The sequence below is a fragment of the Scardinius erythrophthalmus genome (assembly GCF_964197995.2).
Source record: "Scardinius erythrophthalmus genome assembly, chromosome: 1".
Classification (NCBI taxonomy): Eukaryota; Metazoa; Chordata; class Actinopteri; order Cypriniformes; family Leuciscidae; genus Scardinius; species Scardinius erythrophthalmus.
In genome coordinates, this window is record NC_138221.1 from 53,491,588 (window position 1) to 53,512,433 (window position 20,846).

The 20,846-nt window shown below is 37.6% G+C and overlaps 1 protein-coding gene across 1 annotated transcript; it reads left to right on the top strand.

Annotated features, from left to right (window-relative positions):
• The first annotated feature begins 677 nt into the window (after positions 1–677).
• On the top strand, positions 678–12,548 carry LOC308696243 (beta-1,4 N-acetylgalactosaminyltransferase 2-like). The gene is made up of 11 exons (XM_081374746.1): positions 678–735; positions 4,091–4,120; positions 4,213–4,359; positions 9,580–9,680; positions 10,323–10,381; positions 10,621–10,801; positions 11,048–11,134; positions 11,295–11,476; positions 11,593–11,736; positions 11,822–12,047; positions 12,162–12,548. The coding sequence occupies exons 1-11, from the start codon at positions 713–715 to the stop codon at positions 12,341–12,343; spliced, it is 1,362 nt and encodes a 453-aa protein (XP_081230872.1). The 5' UTR covers positions 678–712; the 3' UTR covers positions 12,344–12,548.
• Positions 12,549–20,846: the final 8,298 nt, after the last annotated feature.

Sequence of the window (20,846 nt, forward strand, 5' to 3'; positions counted from 1 at the left end):
GTGCAATGTAAAGTGATCGGCTCTATTCCGAGCAACTGGACAAGGAGGAAGATTTCTCGGATATGCTCGTAAGAAGCAGCAGCTATTATTTGATGGTTTTAATAGATGATATATATATATATATATATATGTATATATATATATATATATATATATATATATATATATATATATATATATATATTTTTTTTTTTTTTTTTTTTTTGTAGTTCACTTCAACAACAGCGCATGCGTGAGAAGACCGCCATATTGCACTTCAGAACTAGGCGGTCCATGGTAAGTACATCTCACTTTTGCCGGGTTTCCATGTATGGTTCTCATGGCTTTTGTTGTGACTGTTTACTGATGGCAAAGATGTGTGTACTTACGTAGAATGTTTTGTCTAATGGCTTTCATCACAGCTTAGAAAAGTGTGTCTGTCCTGTTTACATGACGCAGTAGTATCTGAAAGCTAGTCAGCTATAACACTAACTTAAGTTAGGTCACCCAAAAATGTAAATCATTTACTCACTTGCATATCATTCCAGCCTCACATTCAGTTTGTGTTTTTAGTTGTTATTGAAATGTTGTGATGATCCTGTGTCAGATGTGTGTAACTGATATGTGTAACTGTTCTTTCAGATCATTACTCATTATGACGTGCACGCGCAACATCCTACTTAAATGTTTCCTGCTTGGTTCTACACTGATCATTTGCTTCGTGTTGAAAGTCATGAAAATCATATCACCAACCAGGTACATATACAGTCCTTTTTTCTCTGATCCGCTTCTGTCTTAAGTCGTGACATAATGAACACTGTTTCCGAGTCCAAGCCTCAACTCATTTCAAATGAGAATACGATCTTAACAGCCATTTATAACCACTATTTATTCATTTCACACATTCAAGATATTGTTTTAAAAACTCACAGTGTACATTCTAATCTCCGGGATGATGGCGTCCCAGACACCAATATTTTAATGATTTATAAAAGATGAATCACTGTCTAGCCATCTGATATTTCAGTATGGAGATAACAGTAATAGGGTCATGATTTTTCAGTAGTATACATAGTACAGCATACCTTGAGTGTCTATTAGCACCGTTTGTTGTTTGCTTTTGGCATCTGATAGAATGTTTGGACCTGGAAACCATGATGTCAGACTTAATGAGATTGATTTCTTTTTATTTAGAAAAATCTTAATATGATTTACACTGATTTCAGAGCAAAAATGGTGATTATATTAACAGGATGTTTCTTTAACTATGGACACTTTCAGCCCTGTGAACAAATTTCCTTAAAACAAAGTTTTCACACACTCAAACTCTTATTTGAATTGCCTATAATGTCAAACAGTGGATGTACTGCAGTGCACATGCTAATAAATATACCAAAATATTTGAAATAATATTTTATGCTAAGTATACTACAAATACATTTACATATTTATATAAATAATATAAATACCTTGCTTTTGTACTGTTGGTATATAATTGATATACATAAAGTCTGCTAAATTGGAACAACTAATTTTGTACTTAATGCCGTTTAGTTATCCATAAATAGTACTAGGAGGTCCAACTAAAGATATACTTAAGTATATTTTATTGTGCTAAAGTAGAACTATGGCAAGTATATTTTGGATACACTTTAAATATTTTGCATTTAAAGACTAATATTATACAGAGATCATACTATCCTTACTATTAAAACACATTTTAGGCTTAATATTAAGAAATGTGCATTGTGCAATAAAAAGTACTCCAAATAAAGAAATTATAATATTTAGCCTATATCAAAGTCTCAAGCGATATGTCAGTGCATATGTTAATAGATTTGTTGTATAAGTATGAAATAAACGTATTTTAAATACATTTTGGTATTTGTTTTTTCACTAGGGTACTATTGTCTAATTTTGTCACTCTTATTCTTAAAGTCATGAATATTTCAGCATAATTTCCACCACATCTCAAATTATTTGTTCTCAAAATAAAATGGTTAAACTTCATTAATTTCATAGGATTATTATAAGCTTTAACATCATTAAATTCATAGCATCATATAATTGTATGTATACTGAATACAATTAAATAATATACTCACACTTTTTGCATAATTTGATGAAATTGCAGTTTGATTGGAAATGATGCACAAAAAACAAAACCTTTGACATATACTGCCGTTCAAAAGTTTGGGATCCATACGATTTTTACATTTTAAAAGAAAACTCTTATGCTCACCAAGGCTGCATTTATTTGATTAAAACAAAAACAACAATCCAGTAATATTCTGAAATATTATGACAATTTAAAATAACTGTTTTCTATTTGAATATATTTTAAAATGTAATTTATTCCTGTAATGCAAAGCTGAATTTTCAGCATCATTACTCCAGTTTTCCTTGCCATGTGAAGCGGGTGATTTGATACTTAAAAAAACACATTCATTATCATTATCAATCTTGAAACAAAAAAAACAAAAACATTTCAGGACTCTTTGATGAATAGAAAGTTCTATTTCATTTATTTGAAATATAATCTTTTGTAACATTATAAATGTCTTTACTGTAACTTTTGATCAATTTAATGCATCCTTGCTTAATATTGATTTATTTTATTTTGTTCTGGGGCCTATACCATGAAGCTGGTTTATGTGGCTAGCCAGGTATGTTTCAGTTTAGTTTGTCTAACCCTAATGCTGGGTTTTAGGCACCATGTGTGGTTTGGCTTTTAGCAGTGTTCATCGCCATACTAACTTATGCTCCATGCTAACCTGGTCTCGGGCAGGTTATGCTCCAAGTAAGAGGTTGCAAACCGAACTTGGACCAATCAGCTGTGAACAAAGTGACATGTCTGATGTAATAAAGTCACTCCACCTGTTTCTAATCCAAATTAAAGGTCACTACATACAGTACCAAATCATTTTTAAAGACAAAATCATCTGGCTTTTAGTAATGCTTATTTAGAATAATCATTTTGTATGATATAGATATTATTTATTATTACACCCTTAATCAATCACACATGTACAATTTTAGTTTATCAATTATTATTACGCACAGTTTAAATGAATAAATATAAGGATAATATAATATGCTTTAGACTCAATAAATAAAGCTATAAAATGACTGCATGTGAGCTTAAATGTTCAATTCTCTCTATACCTTTATCAACTGTATAAACTAACTTCAAAACTTTTGCTTGCACTGATATAGCAAGACTTTTTCTTTTAGTTGTCCTCTTTCATAGAAAGATATTTTCTCCATGTTGTGTAAATTTGTTTAAATTCTTAATATTTTTCAATCTCGTGATATTCTGCAGAAGAGACAAGTGAATTGCGCCGCTTCTCTCATGAGAAATGAATTGGTTTCACTCTTTCTCAGCATGTGATTGGCTCGCTACTGATGTCACACCTAAACTCCTAAACTCAGGATCAAAGCCTGAGTTGACAGAGAAAGTTGATGATCAGCATCAAGTTATCAACAAAGCCTGGTTAGATTGGTTTGGTTTTGTCAACTCAAAACTAATCCTGTTTAACTATGGTACAGGCCCCTACTTCCACTCTATCTCCTTTGTTTCTATGGTTACTGTCATTATGAGTTCATTTGTCCCAGCTGTGTCTTATTAATTATCGTGTTTCTGTTTGCTTTTTAAGATGCACCCTTCACCCTTGCCTTCAGTCTTTGGTCTCCGTTGTGTTAATGTGTGTTTTCCCTGCCTGTCAGCTAGTTCCAGAGAGTTAGGCTATTATTAAAGTTTGAATCGGCATCTTTAATCAGAGTCTTCAGACTGTTCCTGAGATAACCACAGTGTGACAGGAGTAATGATGCTGAAAATTCAGCTTTGCATCACAGGAATTAATTACATTTTAAAATATATTCAAATAGAAAAGTTATTTTAAATTGTAATGATATTTCACAATATTACTTTTTTGTTTGTTGTATTTTTTATAAAATAAATGTAGCCTTGGTAAGCATAAGAGACTTATTTTAAAAACATAAAAAGTCTTACCGATCCCAAACTTTTGAACAGCAGTGTAAATGTGGTCAAAGTCAAAAGGACCTATTTATCAAAGTAACTACATCTGTTAACTTTATTTTTGTTCAACAGTGCCAGTCCTGGGCAAGACACGGCCTCAAGGTAACGTAAACTGTCAATAAAATTTTGTTAGTTAATATTAGATCTGGTTAAGATGGTCTACCTAACCTGGGGTCTTTCTGTTATGTTTATAGTATAACCGGACACCATATCTTTGGATCTTCGCCCAGGCCAAATGTTACTTGTGAAGGAGATGAACTCACCAAGCAATTTGCGCCAGAAGATCAACTGGATGATATCATTAAGCGCAGAGCACAGGCGTTCAATCAACATCAACTCAGGTTGAACTGGGTTTTTTTTTTTTTTACATCTCACCCAAAATCCTGTAAAACAGCACCACAGTGTCATGTTAAATTATATTTTATTAACAAAGTTCGGGAGGAGCACATTCAGATAATTAAACACGAGTGAAGCACACTCAGTTAATCAACGAGTTAAGAGGTGTAGGCATATGTATATTAGGCTTTCACACAGCAAACTTACCTCCTTTTCCGCTTAATCCTCTGGTGTTATCTCGCGGGCGTCAGGCCAAACAAACGGGTCCTCGCCACCGGGCGAAACATATCCGCAATCTCCTTCCGCGTATTTCTCTTAAAGGAGAACTCCGGTCAATTTTAACATTGAGCTAATTTTTTTGTACATTTGGAGTGCTGTCAATACAGAGAACAACAACAAAAATCGGTGTTGCCTACACCGAGTTATTCTATTTTTAAAATTTGCACCCTATTGACTTCAATGGGGCAAGTAGTAAGCCTGCTTTTTAGCCTCTTAACATCCTTGATGTGTCATTACAAGTGCACAGAAAATGTGAGTGATTCCTTCCGAGTGAACACGGGTGAATCTGACTGCAGTAGATGTTAGAGATATTAATAAAAATGAAGTTAATTCAGCCAGCGCTCATACCTCTGTTTACATCCTGTTTTCGGTGGAAGGCCATAGTAATCGATTGTCGAGTTCACGCGCGTGATCATAGGCACTAAACCTATGCGCGTGAACTCGACAATAAATTAATATGGCCTTCCACCGAAAACAGGATGCAAACAGAGGTATGAGCGCTGGCTGAATTAACTTCATTTTTATTAATATCTCTAACATCTACTGCAGTCAGATTCACCCATGTTCACTCAGAAGGAATCACTCACATTTTCTGTGCACTTGTAATGACACTTAAAGGATGTTAAGAGGCTAAAAAGCAGGCTTACTACTTGCCCCATTGAAGTCAATAGGGTGCAAATTTTAAAAATAGAATAACTCGGTGTAGGCAACACCGATTTTTGTCGTTGTTCTCTGTATTGACAGCACTCCAAATGTACAAAAAAATGAGCTCAATGTTAAAATTGACCGGAGTTCTCCTTTAAGCCTCTGTTATACTCCAGTTTGGACGCGTACACGACAGCTGCACACAGCTCGGACGCGGACTACTTGTATTTATACTTTCTGCTGAGGTCCGCTTGGTGAACGCGTTCAACGCATGCGCAGTAGATCGGTCTGGACAGTATAATCGATAATATTTTTTATATTTATAGTTTATATTTGCATTTATGTCAAAACCTAGACACTTTCCAACATCAAAATGACATTTATTAATATGTATTCGTGTCAAAAATGACATATAAACCTCTTTTCCTATTCTATTTTGCCTGGAAACGCACTTGCGGAAAAATAGGCATTGGTTCTATTTCTAGCATGTACGCGTTTTCCTTTTTTTTTTTCAAATTCGGCGTCCATGTTATTTCCATCTCTTTCGCGGTTTTAACCTAATGAACGCGCGCCCTTTTGTCCGCGCGGTCACAAAAAAATGGGAGGCACGCGGCTGTCCGCAACGAGCCTCCGCGTGCAACCCCGATGACGATTTTTACGTCACGCGGACCCTCCGCCATCGCAGTCGCGGAAAGTATGGGTGTACTCACACTAGCCAGTTTGAACCGTGCCCGAGTGCGTTTGACCACCAAAGCGCGGTTCGTTTGACTAGTGTGAGTCCCCGAACCGTGCCCGGGCGCGGCTCGATTAGCCGGCCCTGGCCCGCTTGGAAGAGGTGGGCCAGAGCACGGTTCAGTTGGACTTGAGCGCGGTTCGCATGCAGTGTGAGCGCTAACCGTGCTGGAGCACGGAACAGGACGCGTGACGTCACGGTTTTGACAAAATTTCCGTGCCACAAAGGCGATAGATCTGTTTAACAACAGGCTGTGAGAGGGCTGTGGACCACCGTGGACCAAACGACTCAAAATTATCCACAAAGTAAACAGAGCGATGGACATTGTGTTCAGTGAGAGCGCCGCTCTTCCTGTTTATCCCGAAACCGTCGCACCATAATGACGTAAGCGTGCTCCGGCACGAATGCTGAAACCCTATGTGAGTGCATGCCAGAGGGGGAGTGGGGAGAGGGGACAATCGTACTCGGGCCCGGTTCATGGCAACCGTGCCTAGTGTGAGTACACCATCTAACAGAGGCTTTAACCAGACCATTCAATAATTCCTGCCATAGAGAAATGGAAAATAGCCTAAAGTAGGCCTAAGCCGCGTCGCAGATTCAGTCCCATCCAGTCCACACTCTCAACGTCTGCCAACGTTAGTCTGGCGCAGGGCTATTCAATTAGCTTCATTCGAGGGCCGGATTATCAAATCGAAAAGTTGCTAGAGGTCAGAGGAAAAAGTTGAGGTTGGTTGGTTTGGGGGTTTAGCTTATTTATTGAAACAGTTTCAATAAATAAGTTAAAGTAACCTTAAAAAAGTATGGTATCCATCCATCCATCCATCTTCCTCCGCTTATCCGGGGCCGGGTCGCGGGGGCAGCAGTCTAAGCAGAGATGCCCAGACTTCCCTCTCCCCGGACACTTCCTCCAGCTCTTCCCGGGGGACACCGAGGCGTTGCCAGGCCAGCCGGGAGACATAGTCTCTCCAGCGTGACCTAGGTCTTCCCCGGGGTCTCCTCCCAGTGGGACGCACCCGGAACACCTTCCCGGGAAGGCGTCCAGGTGGCATCCGAAACAGATGCCCGAGCCACCTCAGCTGACCCCTCTCGATGTGGAGGAGCAGCGGCTCTACTCTGAGCTCCTCCCGAGTGACCGAGCTTCTCACCCTATCTCTAAGGGATCGCCCAGCCACCCTGCGGAGAAAGCTCATTTCGGCCGCCTGTATCCGGGATCTTGTCCTTTCGGTCATGACCCAAAGCTCATGACCATAGGTGAGAGTAGGAACGTAGATTGACCGGTAAATCGAGAGCTTTGCCTTGCGGCTCAGCTCTTTCTTCACCACGACAGACCGGTACATCGACCGCATTACTGCAGAAGCTGCACCGATCCGTCTGTTGGTATGGTAAAGTATGGTATTTACTTGGAAATGTGGTAGGCGACCCAACAGTAGGCTATGCAGATATTTAAAACCATAATAAATAAAAACTTGATCATTTACAGCTGTGTACAACTATTTTCCTTGGAACAAATCAATTAATTACACAAACTCGTAGCTGTTGGTGAGAAATAATAATAATTTTGTTTATGATTGTTATGCTTAAATGAAAATATTCTGACAGTGAGACTTGATAACCACAGGCTACTCACTCCCACTGTATAAAAAATGCCTAAACACAAGTTAAACCTTTACAAAGAAACTGACATAATTTCATAACAAACATTAATTATATATTCCTCTACCCACCTAATAAATCTAAAGCAATATAAATCACTAAATTTACTATTATACTATATAGGCTAATATTATAGTATATATATATATATACACACTCACCTAAAGGATTATTAGGAACACCATACTAATACTGTGTTTGACCCCCTTTCTCCTTCAGAACTGCCTTAATTCTACGTGGCATTGATTCAACAAGGTGCTGAAAGCATTCTTTAGAAATGTTGGCCCATATAGATTGGATAGCATCTTGCAGTTGATGGAGATTTGTGGGATGCACATCCAGGGCACGAAGCTCCCGTTCCACCACATCCCAAAGATGCTCTATTGGGTTGAGATCTGGTGACTGTGGGAGCCATTTTAGTACAGTGAACTCATTGTCATGTTCAAGAAAACAATTTGAAATGATTCAAGCTTTGTGACATGGTGCATTATCCTGCTGGAAGTAGCCATCAGAGGATGGGTACATGGTGGTCATAAAGGGATGGACATGGTCAGAAACAATGCTCAGGTAGGCCGTGGCATTTAAACGATGCCCAATTGGCACTAAGGGCCTAAAGTGTGCCAAGAAAACATCCCCCACACCATTACACCACCACCACCAGCCTGCACAGTGGTAACAAGGCATGATGGATCCATGTTCTCATTCTGTTTACGCCAAATTCTGACTCTACCATCTGAATGTCTCAACAGAAATCGAGACCCATCAGACCAGGCAACATTTTTCCAGTCTTCAACTGTCCAATTTTGGTGAGCTTGTGCAAATTGTAGCCTCTTTTTCCTATTTGCAGTGGAGATGAGTGGTACCCGGTGGGGTCTTCTGCTGTTGTAGCCCATCCGCCTCAAGGTTGTGCGTGTTGTGGCTTCACAAATGCTTTGCTGCATACCTCGGTTGTAACGAGTGGTTATTTCAGTCAAAGTTGCTCTTCTATCAGCTTGAATCAGTCGGCCCATTCTCCTCTGACCTCTAGCATCAACAAGGCATTTTCGCCCACAGGACTGCTGCATACTGGATGTTTTTCCCTTTTCACACCATTCTTTGTAAACTCTAGAAATTGTTGTGCGTGAAAATCCCAGTAACTGAGCAGATTGTGAAATACTCAGACCGGCCCGTCTGGCACCAACAACCATGCCACGCTCAAAATTGCTTAAATCACCTTTCTTTCCCATTCTGACATTCAGTTTGGAGTTCAGGAGATTGTCTTGACCAGGACCACACCCCTAAATGCATTGAAGCAACTGCCATGTGATTGGTTGATTAGATAATTGAATTAATGAGAAATTGAACAGGTGTTCCTTATAATCCTTTAGGTGAGTGTGTATATATATATATATATATATATATATATATATATATATATATATATTACTACATAGTGTTCAATATAAATATTGCACATTTCTGCCCAACCCATGGTAAATTACAACAGTAGCCTACATTCATGGTAAATGTATGTAAGGGTGGTTAGGGGATTTAAAGTCTTCTAATTTTGTTCATGCCTCAGTGTTTCTCCTGCTTTCCTCATCAGTCTTGTTGGGAATGTTGAGGCTGTTTCATCCGATTTAATACTAGTTAAACCATCGAGTGATTTGTGGTTTGTAACAGAGAGGTGTTTGTCAAATTGAAACGCTTCTCACTGGTTGTCTTGCCACAACGCTGTTTAATAATAGTGTCCGGGACCTGGAGTTAACGCAACTCTGTACTGGGCCGTGTTGAAACAACTAGTGAAACAACTGGGACTCGTGTGAACTCGTGAAATACACACTGCGTATCTTTGTTGTTTTGAGGTAGGCTACATTATTTTTGGGAGCCACTTATAAACTTTTATAACTTTATTTTCTTCTTGCGTTTTTCTCAGGATGAAGACAAACGAAGAAATTCTTATCGCCAAGGCCAACTCTCCTCTCCAATATCCCACCAGTTTCAACGTAGCTCCTCTGCAGAAAAGTTTAATCCCAGGTCAGCATAGCTTTCCTATTAAGTCGTGTCTGGGGCCAGATTTACTAACAGCTTGTGCCAGTTCAAACCCTCTTTTGGCATTAAAAAACTACTGTCAATATTTACTAAAGACACGCAGTGAAAATTTAACGCTAAAAAAAGCATGGAGACAGTTATTTTTGCCCTGTTAAGTAAATCTGTTCCAAGGAATGTTGAATGTTGAACTGGGCACAACCTCACTGTATGCTGTTTAGCAGTAACATAATATAGCCTACCTTTTTTGGTTCACGTTAACTAATGCTAACTAAATTAAACCTTATATAAAGTGTTACCATTTTTTAATAATGTTGGCTATAGGAATGTTAAATTAATTAAAAAAGTTAAGGAATCTTGCACTGGTTCAAACTAGGTTATTCTATTGAATGTGTACATAATTTATGTTAAAGTGTTTGGGACATGGCTTTTAATGGTAAGCTTTTTTGTTTTTGTAATCGGGCTCTCAAAGTATATAAAAATTTGAATTTAGATGTATCGGCTTTCAAATGTAAAGAATTATCGATATCGGCCAAAATTTTCATATCGGTGCATAACGATTTTTTTTTTTAAGCAAAGCACCATACTCTGCATTTAAGTGAATTATTTTATAGCCTATTATAATTTCAGGTCTCGCTCTTCAAACACAAGAAAGAAGTGTAACAACAATCAAGAGTGAGGCGTACAAGGTTGGTTTAATCTTCCAATTCCCTTTTGTGATTGTTTTTTTTTTCATAGGTAAATTTGTAGGTAATTGCCTTGTACAAGGTATTCATTTAATATGCATGCACATTAGAATCCTGTTTCACCATTAAATACTATTTGTTAAGCGTTAAATGCATGTTGATGCAAAATCTTGAGACAGGTGAATTTAGATTCCATTCTTAATCTAAACTTCCATTTGCATTAAACACAATGATGTCTGCAGGTGTTTTTTCGAGTGAAGAATGGGGTGCTCTCAGTAGAAGATGTTCTGGATGGAGAGCAGGTGGATGGACAGGGTCAGAGTGAACTGAGCATCTCATCTAGCAGCCTCACACAACTCAATGATCTGCTGTCCAGAGTGACCTACACCAGCACTATCTACCGTGTCAAGTCTAAAGATCTGGGTAAGTACAGGAGAGACACTCATGTAAAGTGTTCAATTTAAGAAATGCATAAAGCGTTTAGAAATACATCATTTTACAGAATAACGTTTTAACGTTTTACGGTGACTTTATTTCTTAAGTTTAATATATGGTGGCAGCCCATTATAAGCAATTTTTCGGCATGGTTATATCTTTACTATTTGTTCAAAGAGTCTTCACTATTTTCAAGATTAGTCATTTATTTGTCAAACCACATTTTCTCTTTAGTTCAACTTTCTTTTGAGGACCATAAGGCCATGTTTCCCATCATGATTAGGAGACCATCAGTTCCTGTTCTTTATGACCCAGGAAACGGTAAGTCCACAACATACAAAGTGAAACACACTACAAAACCGCATGCTACCATGGCATAAGATGTGCTGGTTGTAACAAATGTATACATAAATGTCTATAAAGTTGCCAATAAACCAATGAAATGTCAAACCTACTTCTCACTCTCTCTCTTAAAATTCAGATATAAACTCACAGGTAACCATATTAACAAAAACCTTTCTGAGGTATAAAGAGCTGAACGTCCTCATCCAGAGTATCCGGAAGTTTTACCCAAATATCAAGATCATTGTTGCGGATGACAGCCTGAAGCCTGAACCTGTGTCTGGAAACAACATTGAGCACTACATCATGCCTCCTGCACAGGTACACACTTCTGCCCCAACACTTCAATTGGTCTAATGCTGTATGTCACACATCTTGGATTTTAAGCGTAGATTACCTGGCAACTAATCACTGCTGATGATTATTTGGCACCGCAGGGCTGGTTTGCAGGCAGAAATCTGGCTCTGTCCCAAGTCAGAACTAAATACTTCCTGTGGGTTGATGATGACTTCTTGTTCTTGAAAGAGACACGGGTCGAGGGGTTTGTGGAGATTATGGAAGCAATTCCAGAACTAGATGTTGTAAGTATGGAATTATATTCTTTAGAGGGGTGACAGGTCTTGGAGCACTACAGCACTGTTAAATAAGCTCTTTTTCTCATGTTAGCTTGGTGGTGATGTCTCAGGTGAGCAGTTCCATTTTATTCTCGAGTATGATGAGGGAGATGAAGAAGGTGGATGTCTAAAGCGTATTAAAGGAGGGTTTCATCAGCCACTTTCTGGATATAATGAATGCTTTTTAGTAGATGGCGTTGTTAATTATTTCTTGGCGAGGACTGAAGCGGTGCGAAGAATTGGCTTTGACCCATTCCTTAAAAGAGTTGGACACACAGGTAAACATACTAAATTTTACGTCAGTAAAACGTCTTCATTGATTGATTCCTAGCACATTTAATCCTTCGACTTTTTAATTCTTAAATTCTCCTTTTCTTTCATTTTTCCCACAGAGTTCTTCATCGATGCACTTGGAAAACTGTTAGTTGCTTCATGCAAGGGCCTTTCTATTGGACACCAGACACATCGGGCACAAAACGAATATGACTCATACCGGACTCAAGGGAAACTTGAAGAGAAGAGAAAACTGGCCCATCAATTCTTTAAGAATTATCTTAACTACATCAAGTACTGATTAGTATTAATTACTGATCTTTTTTTTTTAATAATCAACTACAAATCGCACAGATCTGCCAGTCACAATGCTTAACAGTAGTAAAAAATGTATTTCTATGGACAAAATGCCGCTGAAGAATTGCAGAGAACAGTGAGCTGTTGCGGGTGAAGTGCACGACCTAAGTTGCCCTAAACACAAGAATGCTTTATATGAAAGGTTACCTCACAGGACTTTCGGTTATGGATTGGTATTGAGAAGACGCGTATTAACGACCCTCCTATATTGTTTGAGTAATAATCCTTCAAACTCACTTAAAACTTTATCACATCTTCAGTTAATTAATACACAAAGACCAACAACGGAAATGGCACCGAAAAAAACACAGAAAGTGAATAATAAAGCGCAAGAGATGCCACAAGATTCTGATCACGCGGACGAACTAAGAGTGACGACAGTGAATCTACGAAAGTAACAGAGTTGAACCCCAGCAATGCAGATATTTTACAAGCCATTAAAGAAATGGACAAACGAGTTACAAGTAAAATCGACAGTGTTATGTCAGCAATCATAAGCGAGTGAAAGAGGCCGAGGAAAGCATCTCTGGAGCGGAGGATGAAATCGTTCAACTACGAGCTCGCTTGAGTCACAAGTTAAAAAACTGACAGACAAGGTTGACTACATGGAAAACAGAAGCAGAAGGAACAACCTAAGGTTGGTGGGTTTGCCGGAAAAAGAAGGAAATGATGTGTGTGCATTTTTAGAGGCCTGGATTCCAAAAATATTGGAAATGGACTCGAGCACATCTTTAGTCATAGAGCGCGCACATACAGTAGAGTGGATCCACAACGAAACCTAGGTGACCAGAACACAAGACGAGATCCCTGTACACCATCAAGAACACTAATAATGAAGTTCTTGAACTTCAGTCAAAAATGAACAGGTGCTGAGAGTGGCCAGGTTCAAGGGGATGGTTTCATATAAGGAACACACTCTTCATTTTCTTCCAGATGTTTCTGCTGAAGTTCACAGGAAGCAGAGAGCTTATGATGGAACTGATAGTTCCTCACGGTTGTGTGGACCAATCAACGCCATACAAGGTGTGTAAGGGATGGGGGTTTAAATGCAGTAGCATGGACGCTACTGGGGAAAACGGGGATGTTGTTGAATATGTAACAATAGGTGTTTTGTTCATGATTATTTTTTATTTGTATTTTTTGCTTCTCAGTATTTAGGGTATGTGTGTCTATAAAAGGGAATGTGCCTCCTAATAGGAAATGTAAAAGATTATGGGGGAGACAGAGAATGTGAAATTTTTAACCTGGAATTGTAGAGGACTGGGTAATAAAAAATAAATAAAAATAAAGCAGGTAATGGACAGGATCAAACAATTACAGGCGCAAGTAGTTTTTCTTCAGGAAACTCACATGGTAAAAAGTGAGACAATTAGGATTCGTCGGAGATGGTAAGGCAAGTTTTTGCTGCCACACTTCTAATGCAAGGGAAGTAATGACTTTAATTCATAAATCAGTCCCAATACAGGTTCAGAAGGTAACTAAACATCCATTAGGAAGATATATTATGCTACAGTGTACCATTTTTTGTTTGTTCTTTTTTTTTCAGAAAAGATCAATTTAATTAGGGTAAACGTACCTATTAAGCTCAAGTACCCATTAAGCACACTACCATCTTGGAGCTCAGATTATAAAAAGAAACAGCAATGTATTATCCTATTTGATGTATTAACCAATTGATGTGTTTGTTACTATATACCTCCTGTAATTTTAAACCAATCAGACCATTGCACACTGAGATATGTGTGTCCATGTGTTCACACTGTCTGGCGGCTATTTTCAAAGCTGTCTGAAAACTTTCACCAGAAGAGGAGCCCCTCAGATGTGCATTTTTTATATGTTTAAGCCTTTATTTTGAAGAAGTACATCTTCTTATTGCAAAATTAAGAGATTAATGTTTAGACTTTTGAATATTATAACCTGGAACCTGGATGTGGGAAATAATTACAGTTAGATCTAAAAGATAGTTTTAGCAACATAGCCCAGATGCTACGAACATAGCTAGCTTACTAGCTGTATAAGATTGTGTGCTACATTAATATATTACTTCACAGGAATTAATGGCTTGTACTTTTAAATCCATAATATTATAATTTTACATTTTATTGATAGTCTGTGGTTTTAAACTGCTGTAATTTTTAAAGAATTCATATTATTGTTAGGTGAGCTTAAAGGGTGCACTACTATGACAATCACACAGCTTCAGTGTGACATCAATTAGAAAAAGCATAATTTCATAGATATTGTCTATAATAGTTGTTCATATTAAAATTGGTATAAACTTAATACATTACCTAGATTATTAATTTAGCTAAATATTTTCCTTTAAATATTAATTTAATATTTATTAATTAAAAAATGTTTTTGCTCCAATTAAGCACAGTGTGTGCTCCCTTTAAGCTCACCCACATTAAACGTCTATGTAAATACTTAATAATCAGAATTTAAATATTAACTGATGGTTGTCACTATGTTAATCTTCAAAAAAATGATTAATAAACTTATTTTCACAGTCTTAAGATGACAAAAGCTAGACGAAACTATAGTGTATGCCCAAAGATGAAAGAGGCATGTCATACAAAGAAGGAGCCATCAGAAACCTGTCGTATCTGTCCAAGAAGTTTGGAGTAGACAGGAAAGCTCTGACCCAGAGAGTTAAAGGGATACTCCCTTTAACTCTTTTTTTTGGAAATAAGCTCATTTTACAACTCCCCCAGAGTTAAATAGTTGAGTTTTACCGTTTTCGAATCCATTCAGCCGATCTCCGGGTCTGGCGGTACCACTTTTAGCATAGCTTAGCATAATGAATTGAACCGGACAAGACCATTAGCATCTCTCTCAAAAAAATTACCAAAGAGTTTCGATATTTTTCCTATTTAAAACTTGACTCTTCTGTAGTTACATCGTGTACTAAGACGGACGGAAAATGAAAAGGTGCGATTTTGAGAGTATAGTTCCTAGCCATATCAGCCTAGAAAATTTAAACTTTACATTTTCCGTCGGTACACGATGTAACTACAGAAGAGTCGAGTTTTAAATAGGAAAAATATCGAAACTCTTTGGTCATTTTTTTGAGAGAGATGCTAATGGTCTTGTCTGATTCAATGATCTATGCTAAGCTATGCTAAAAGTGGTACCGCCAGACCCGGAGATCGGCTGAATGGATTCGAAAACGGTAAAACTCAACTGTTTAACTCTGGGGGAGTTGTAAAATGAGCCAATTTCCAAAAAAAGTGGAGTATCCCTTTAAAGAGCACATTGGTTTGTTTTGTTATTTGATTTTTCAATATGGGTTACATAGCTGAACGTGTACTAGTCTAGATGTTGCAATGAGTTTGAATGACACGTCACTATGAATAGGATAGGCTACCTGATCAAATTGAATGCCTTGTTGCTTGATTTTAGTGTTCTGTTTTTTTGTGATTGACTCTGTACCTTCAAATAAAACTTTTTTCAATTATTCCTTAAAAAGGTTGTATAAAATAAACAAGAATTTTTAATAAAACTTGTTGTGAGCTTATTGGGAACAGGGGTGTGCTTAAAGGGTACAAAATGTACCCATTAAGCACAGCCAGACTTTTTATATTTAATGATGTACATCTTAATTGAAATACTTTTGTCATTTAAAATAAAATGAAATATTATAGTGTGAGAGATTAATATTTTATTTTAAAATAACTTCTTGTACTAAAACCAATATCTTGTGCACTAAAAATGTCTCAATGTAGATTTTGGTGAGCTTAATAGGTACGTTTACCCTAATGTATATGTTCCAAATTATGACAACCTCAATTTTTTTAATGATTTGTTTTTGCTAACTGCTAGTTTGCCTGGATACTATCTTATCGCAGGGGATATGAATTGTGTACTAGATCCTACCAAAGATCGTTCTACAGGGATTGATAAAACACATACTAAAGCTAGGAAGTTGATACAGGAATTTATGAAAGACCTTAATTTATCAGATGTTTGGAGGGATCTTAACCCAGCAGCAGTATCATATTCATTTTACTCTGGTATGCATCAGACATACTCACGTATTGATTATTTTCTTGTATCGGCAAACTGCTAGTTATAACAGATATCACAGCATAGTCATCTCTGATCATGCAGCAGTACACTTATCATACAAAACTACAAAATTCATAAAGAACCCCCCTAGATGGCGCTTTCAGGCTTTCAGATATGGCTTCGGGATCCAGAGTTTATAAGAATATATGAATAAACAAATTGATCTTTATTTTGAAATGAATCGTTCTGAAACATCTGCTGGTATTAGATGGGAAGCATTCAAAGCTTTTATTCAAGGACATATTTGTTTTTGCAGTTCAAAAGCCAGGAGGTCTAGACAGGAAATGAAAAAATTAGAAGATCAGATCAAAAAATTAGAAAATTATATTTTCCAGAAAGCTACAGACACAGTAGAAGCAAACAAGAAATTATTATTACTCCGGTCCCGATATAATGAATTATCAGCAGGTAGAGCAGCTTCAAAAGTTTTGAGATAGAAACAAATTTTTTTATGAATATGAAGATAAAACTGGTCGATTACTTGCATGGCAAATCCGACAACAACAAACAGAACGTACCATCACAGTAATTGAGAGTTCAACAGGAACTATAGTTGACCCTATAGAGATCAATGAAGCATTTAGAATTTATTATAAAAAACTAAAGAGCTTTAATAACATTACCAAAACCAGGGAAATCAAACACAAAGTGTGAAAATATGCGGCCAATTAGCTTGTTAAAGGGGGGGTGAAATGCTAATTTTCACTCAATCTCCTGTTAATCTTGAGTACCTATAGAGTAGTATTGCATCCTTCATATCTCCAAAACGTCCTTAGTTTTATTATATTTATAAAAGAAAGATAGACTGTACCGAGTCTTTCCGGAAAAAAACGAGCGGCTGGGGGCGGGCCGTGTGGGCGGTGTGGTATACTGCCATGCAAAGGCAAAAGACCTTAACTTCGTTTTTGGTCGAAAATGAGTTATTTATATTTCTGGCACATTCAAGACCTCCTTTATCATGTGGATAAGTATCTTGAATCAATTCCGTTGTTTTTTCGAGAAAATAATGAATTGTCTTAACAGTAGGGGAGACCGGGGACAGTTGCAACACTTTTTGCATTTCTCTCAGTTACTCAGAGACTATTTGGAGTAGACCAACCAAATTTGTATATATTAAAGGGTTAGTTCACCCAAAAATGAAAATTCTGTCAGTAATTACTCACCCTCATGTTGTTCCAACCGCGTAAGGCCTTCGTTCATCTTCGGAACACAAATTAAGATATTTTTGATGAAATCTGAGCCATGTCTGAATCCTCCATAGGCTTCTATGTGACCGAAACTTGCTGGCCCAGAAAAGTTATTAAAGAGATCGTTAATATAGTCCAAGTGACTCCAGTGGCTCAATCTTAAGTTTATAAAGCGACGAGAATACTTTTTGTGCGCAAAAACAAACAAAAAATATAGCTGCGAGCAGCGATTACGGGCCCAAGCCGGTGGCACCGCAACCCTGTTGCCTTTAGTTACCTAAAGGCACCGGGGTGTCGGTGCCACCGGCTTTGGCCCTTCATCGCTGCTTGCAGCTATATTTATATATATATATATATATATATATATATATATATATATATATATATATATATATATATATATATATATATATATATATATATATATATATATATATATATATATAAGACAGAAACCTTATTACCTTATTCTGATTTTATGATACACTCAAAATATTCCACAACAAATCTTTTAAATTTAATGTAAAAATAAAAACGAAAGTAAGCACTGTTGGGCTCACGTAACCCTCTCATTAGAATCAAAATGTTTCAGCATTTGCGATGTATTTGGATGCTAAACTATTCTTTATTATAGGCTTTGTTCTTCGCTCGTGTTCCAATATCGACGGAAAAAATCATCCTCTTCACACGCGCAAAAATGTGCTTGAAACATCACAGTGGAGTGGTGCTTACTGTGAATGTACGAATTGTACTACTGACTATTTAGAGCAGTGTAATTTTTATATGTTAGGTTAACTATTTTATTATTATATTTTATTAAGGCTATAATGAACAGGCTGCGATGTCAAGATTGCAATGCTGGAGTGTGTGTGTGTGTGAGTGTGTGTGTGAGTGTGTGTGTGAGTGTGTGTGTGAGTGTGTGTGTGAGTGTGTGTGTGAGTGTGTGTGTAAGTGTGTGTGTAAGTGTGTGTGTAAGTGTGTGTGTGTGTTCATGTTTTTCTATCCCGGTGGGGACTTCAACCTGAATGCACACAGACTCATGGGGACTCATGTCACAGTGGGGACCTAAATAGAGGTCCCCATGGGTAAACAAGCTTATAAATCATACAGAATGAGTTTTTTTGGAAATGTAAAAATGCAGAAAGTTTTCTGGGATAGGTAGGTTTAGGGGTAGGGTTAGTGTGAGGAGATAGAATATACAGTTTGTACAGTATAAAACCATTAAGTCTATGGAGAGTCCCCACAAAGATAGGAAACCGTGTGTGTGGCGTGGGCGCGATTGAACAGTGGACACATAAAAACATACTCCGTCATTATACAGGACGACATTCAAACTGCAAAGTGTTAACTTATATTTGTGTACAGTCGCAATAAAACACAACATTGTGCTTTTGTAAAATAATTTCAAGCAATCCACCCCCCGAAAGGCGCTCATTTTAAATTTAAACTAAAATGCTCATGGCTGCACGGGCATTCATAACGGTGCGCATCCACGGCGAGGAACGAGCAGAACAGAGTGAACGTTTTTCAGTTAATTCCTACTTCCATAGGAATTCATTTGAAAAGCTCGCTCAACCACTATCAATGTCAGTGCGGACGAGCATATTTTACTTTCGTTTTTAAGTTGGCGATTCAAAAGCCCCCAGCGGTGTCACACATAGATTAACCAGTGGTAAAATATTCTCAACGTCACAAACCTAGTATATTTTTATGTAGATACAATAGGCCTACCTGATTTTGAACACAAGAGGACAGTATAGCCCTATGTATGACTTGACTTTTATGGGACTAAATAGTACAATTACTATTTTTAAACTTATAAATAATTATTAAATTGAAAAAAAAAAAAGAATAAAATGGGTTTAGTTGTGATATTTGTATACTTTTATATAGAAATAAATGTTTTTTAATTACATTTTTAGAAGATGAGGCTTTTAGTTTCCTTTTTGTACATTACTTTAGTCCCTCACTATAGCAAAACCGTTTGAGATGTTTAATATCCGTTCACAATTTAGCATCTTTAATGTATTTTCATCATTTTGAAAAAGTTTGGTGTGAATAAAATAAACCAGTTAGGAAGAGTAGCTAAAAACTCAGAGTCTGAAATATCCAAAAAATCCACATTCAAACCAAAATATCTGACTTCCTTTTGCTCTGATCTAATAACTGTAAATTAGAAAGTTGTCTGACTCGATGAGACCAATATATATACTGATTTTTGGAACTGTTGGTAAAACTAACCCCCCCACTTTTGTCAAAAGCATGTTGAAAGTGACACACTTCCTGCTGCCAGTTGGTGGCGCTATAACTTTGGCTCACAATAGTTACATCCATCTGATCGGCCTCTTACCACGAACACACTGGTGAAGTTTCATGAAGATCAGTTAATGTATGCAGAAGTTATACCACTTCGTGTTTCTCTTTTCTCGCCATCATTTCGTTTCCTCGCCACGGCCAAACCGTTCGAGATATCAAAAATCCGTCCGCAATTTAAAATCCTCAATGTCTGGACTTCATGCACACCGAGTTTGGTGGGGATTGGATGAATTCTCTAGGAGGAGTACTTCGCATTCCACAGCAAGCGTTTTCCAAACAACCCATAATAGCCGACTTCCTGTTGGGCTGGCGTAAAACTTGACCGGGGGAAAGTTGTTCGGCCCGATGAGATCTATATGTGTACCAAGTTTCATATTAATTCATGCAAGCGTGTTTGATTTATGGACCAAGTTTTGGGACCCCTTTCAAGGGGGCGCTGTTGAGCCCCCCTGCCACACCCGGGTACCAGCTTCAGCCCGTCCCTGATGGCAGGGGGTTCTGACTTGTGTGCAAAGTTTCAAGAGTTTTTGAGCATGTTAAGGACCCCAAAAGCCCCTGAAAACTTGATTAACAATATAAAAGCAATAGTCAAATCCCCCCTCCCCTCACACACACAGAGACACAGAGAGAGGGAGAGAAAATTCTTCAGAAAATCCACATTCAAACCAAAATATCTCTCTTCCTGTTGGTCGGAGATAGATCATGTAAATTAGAAAGTTGTCCGTCTTGATGAGAACAATACACATACCAGGTTTTGTTGCTGTTGATAAAACTAACCCCCCCACTTTTGACTAAAGGTGGCGCTACTGAGCCATTTCACCACGCCCGCTTCTGAAACTTTGCACATGTCTACGGGCTGAAGGGAGTGGATTGGAA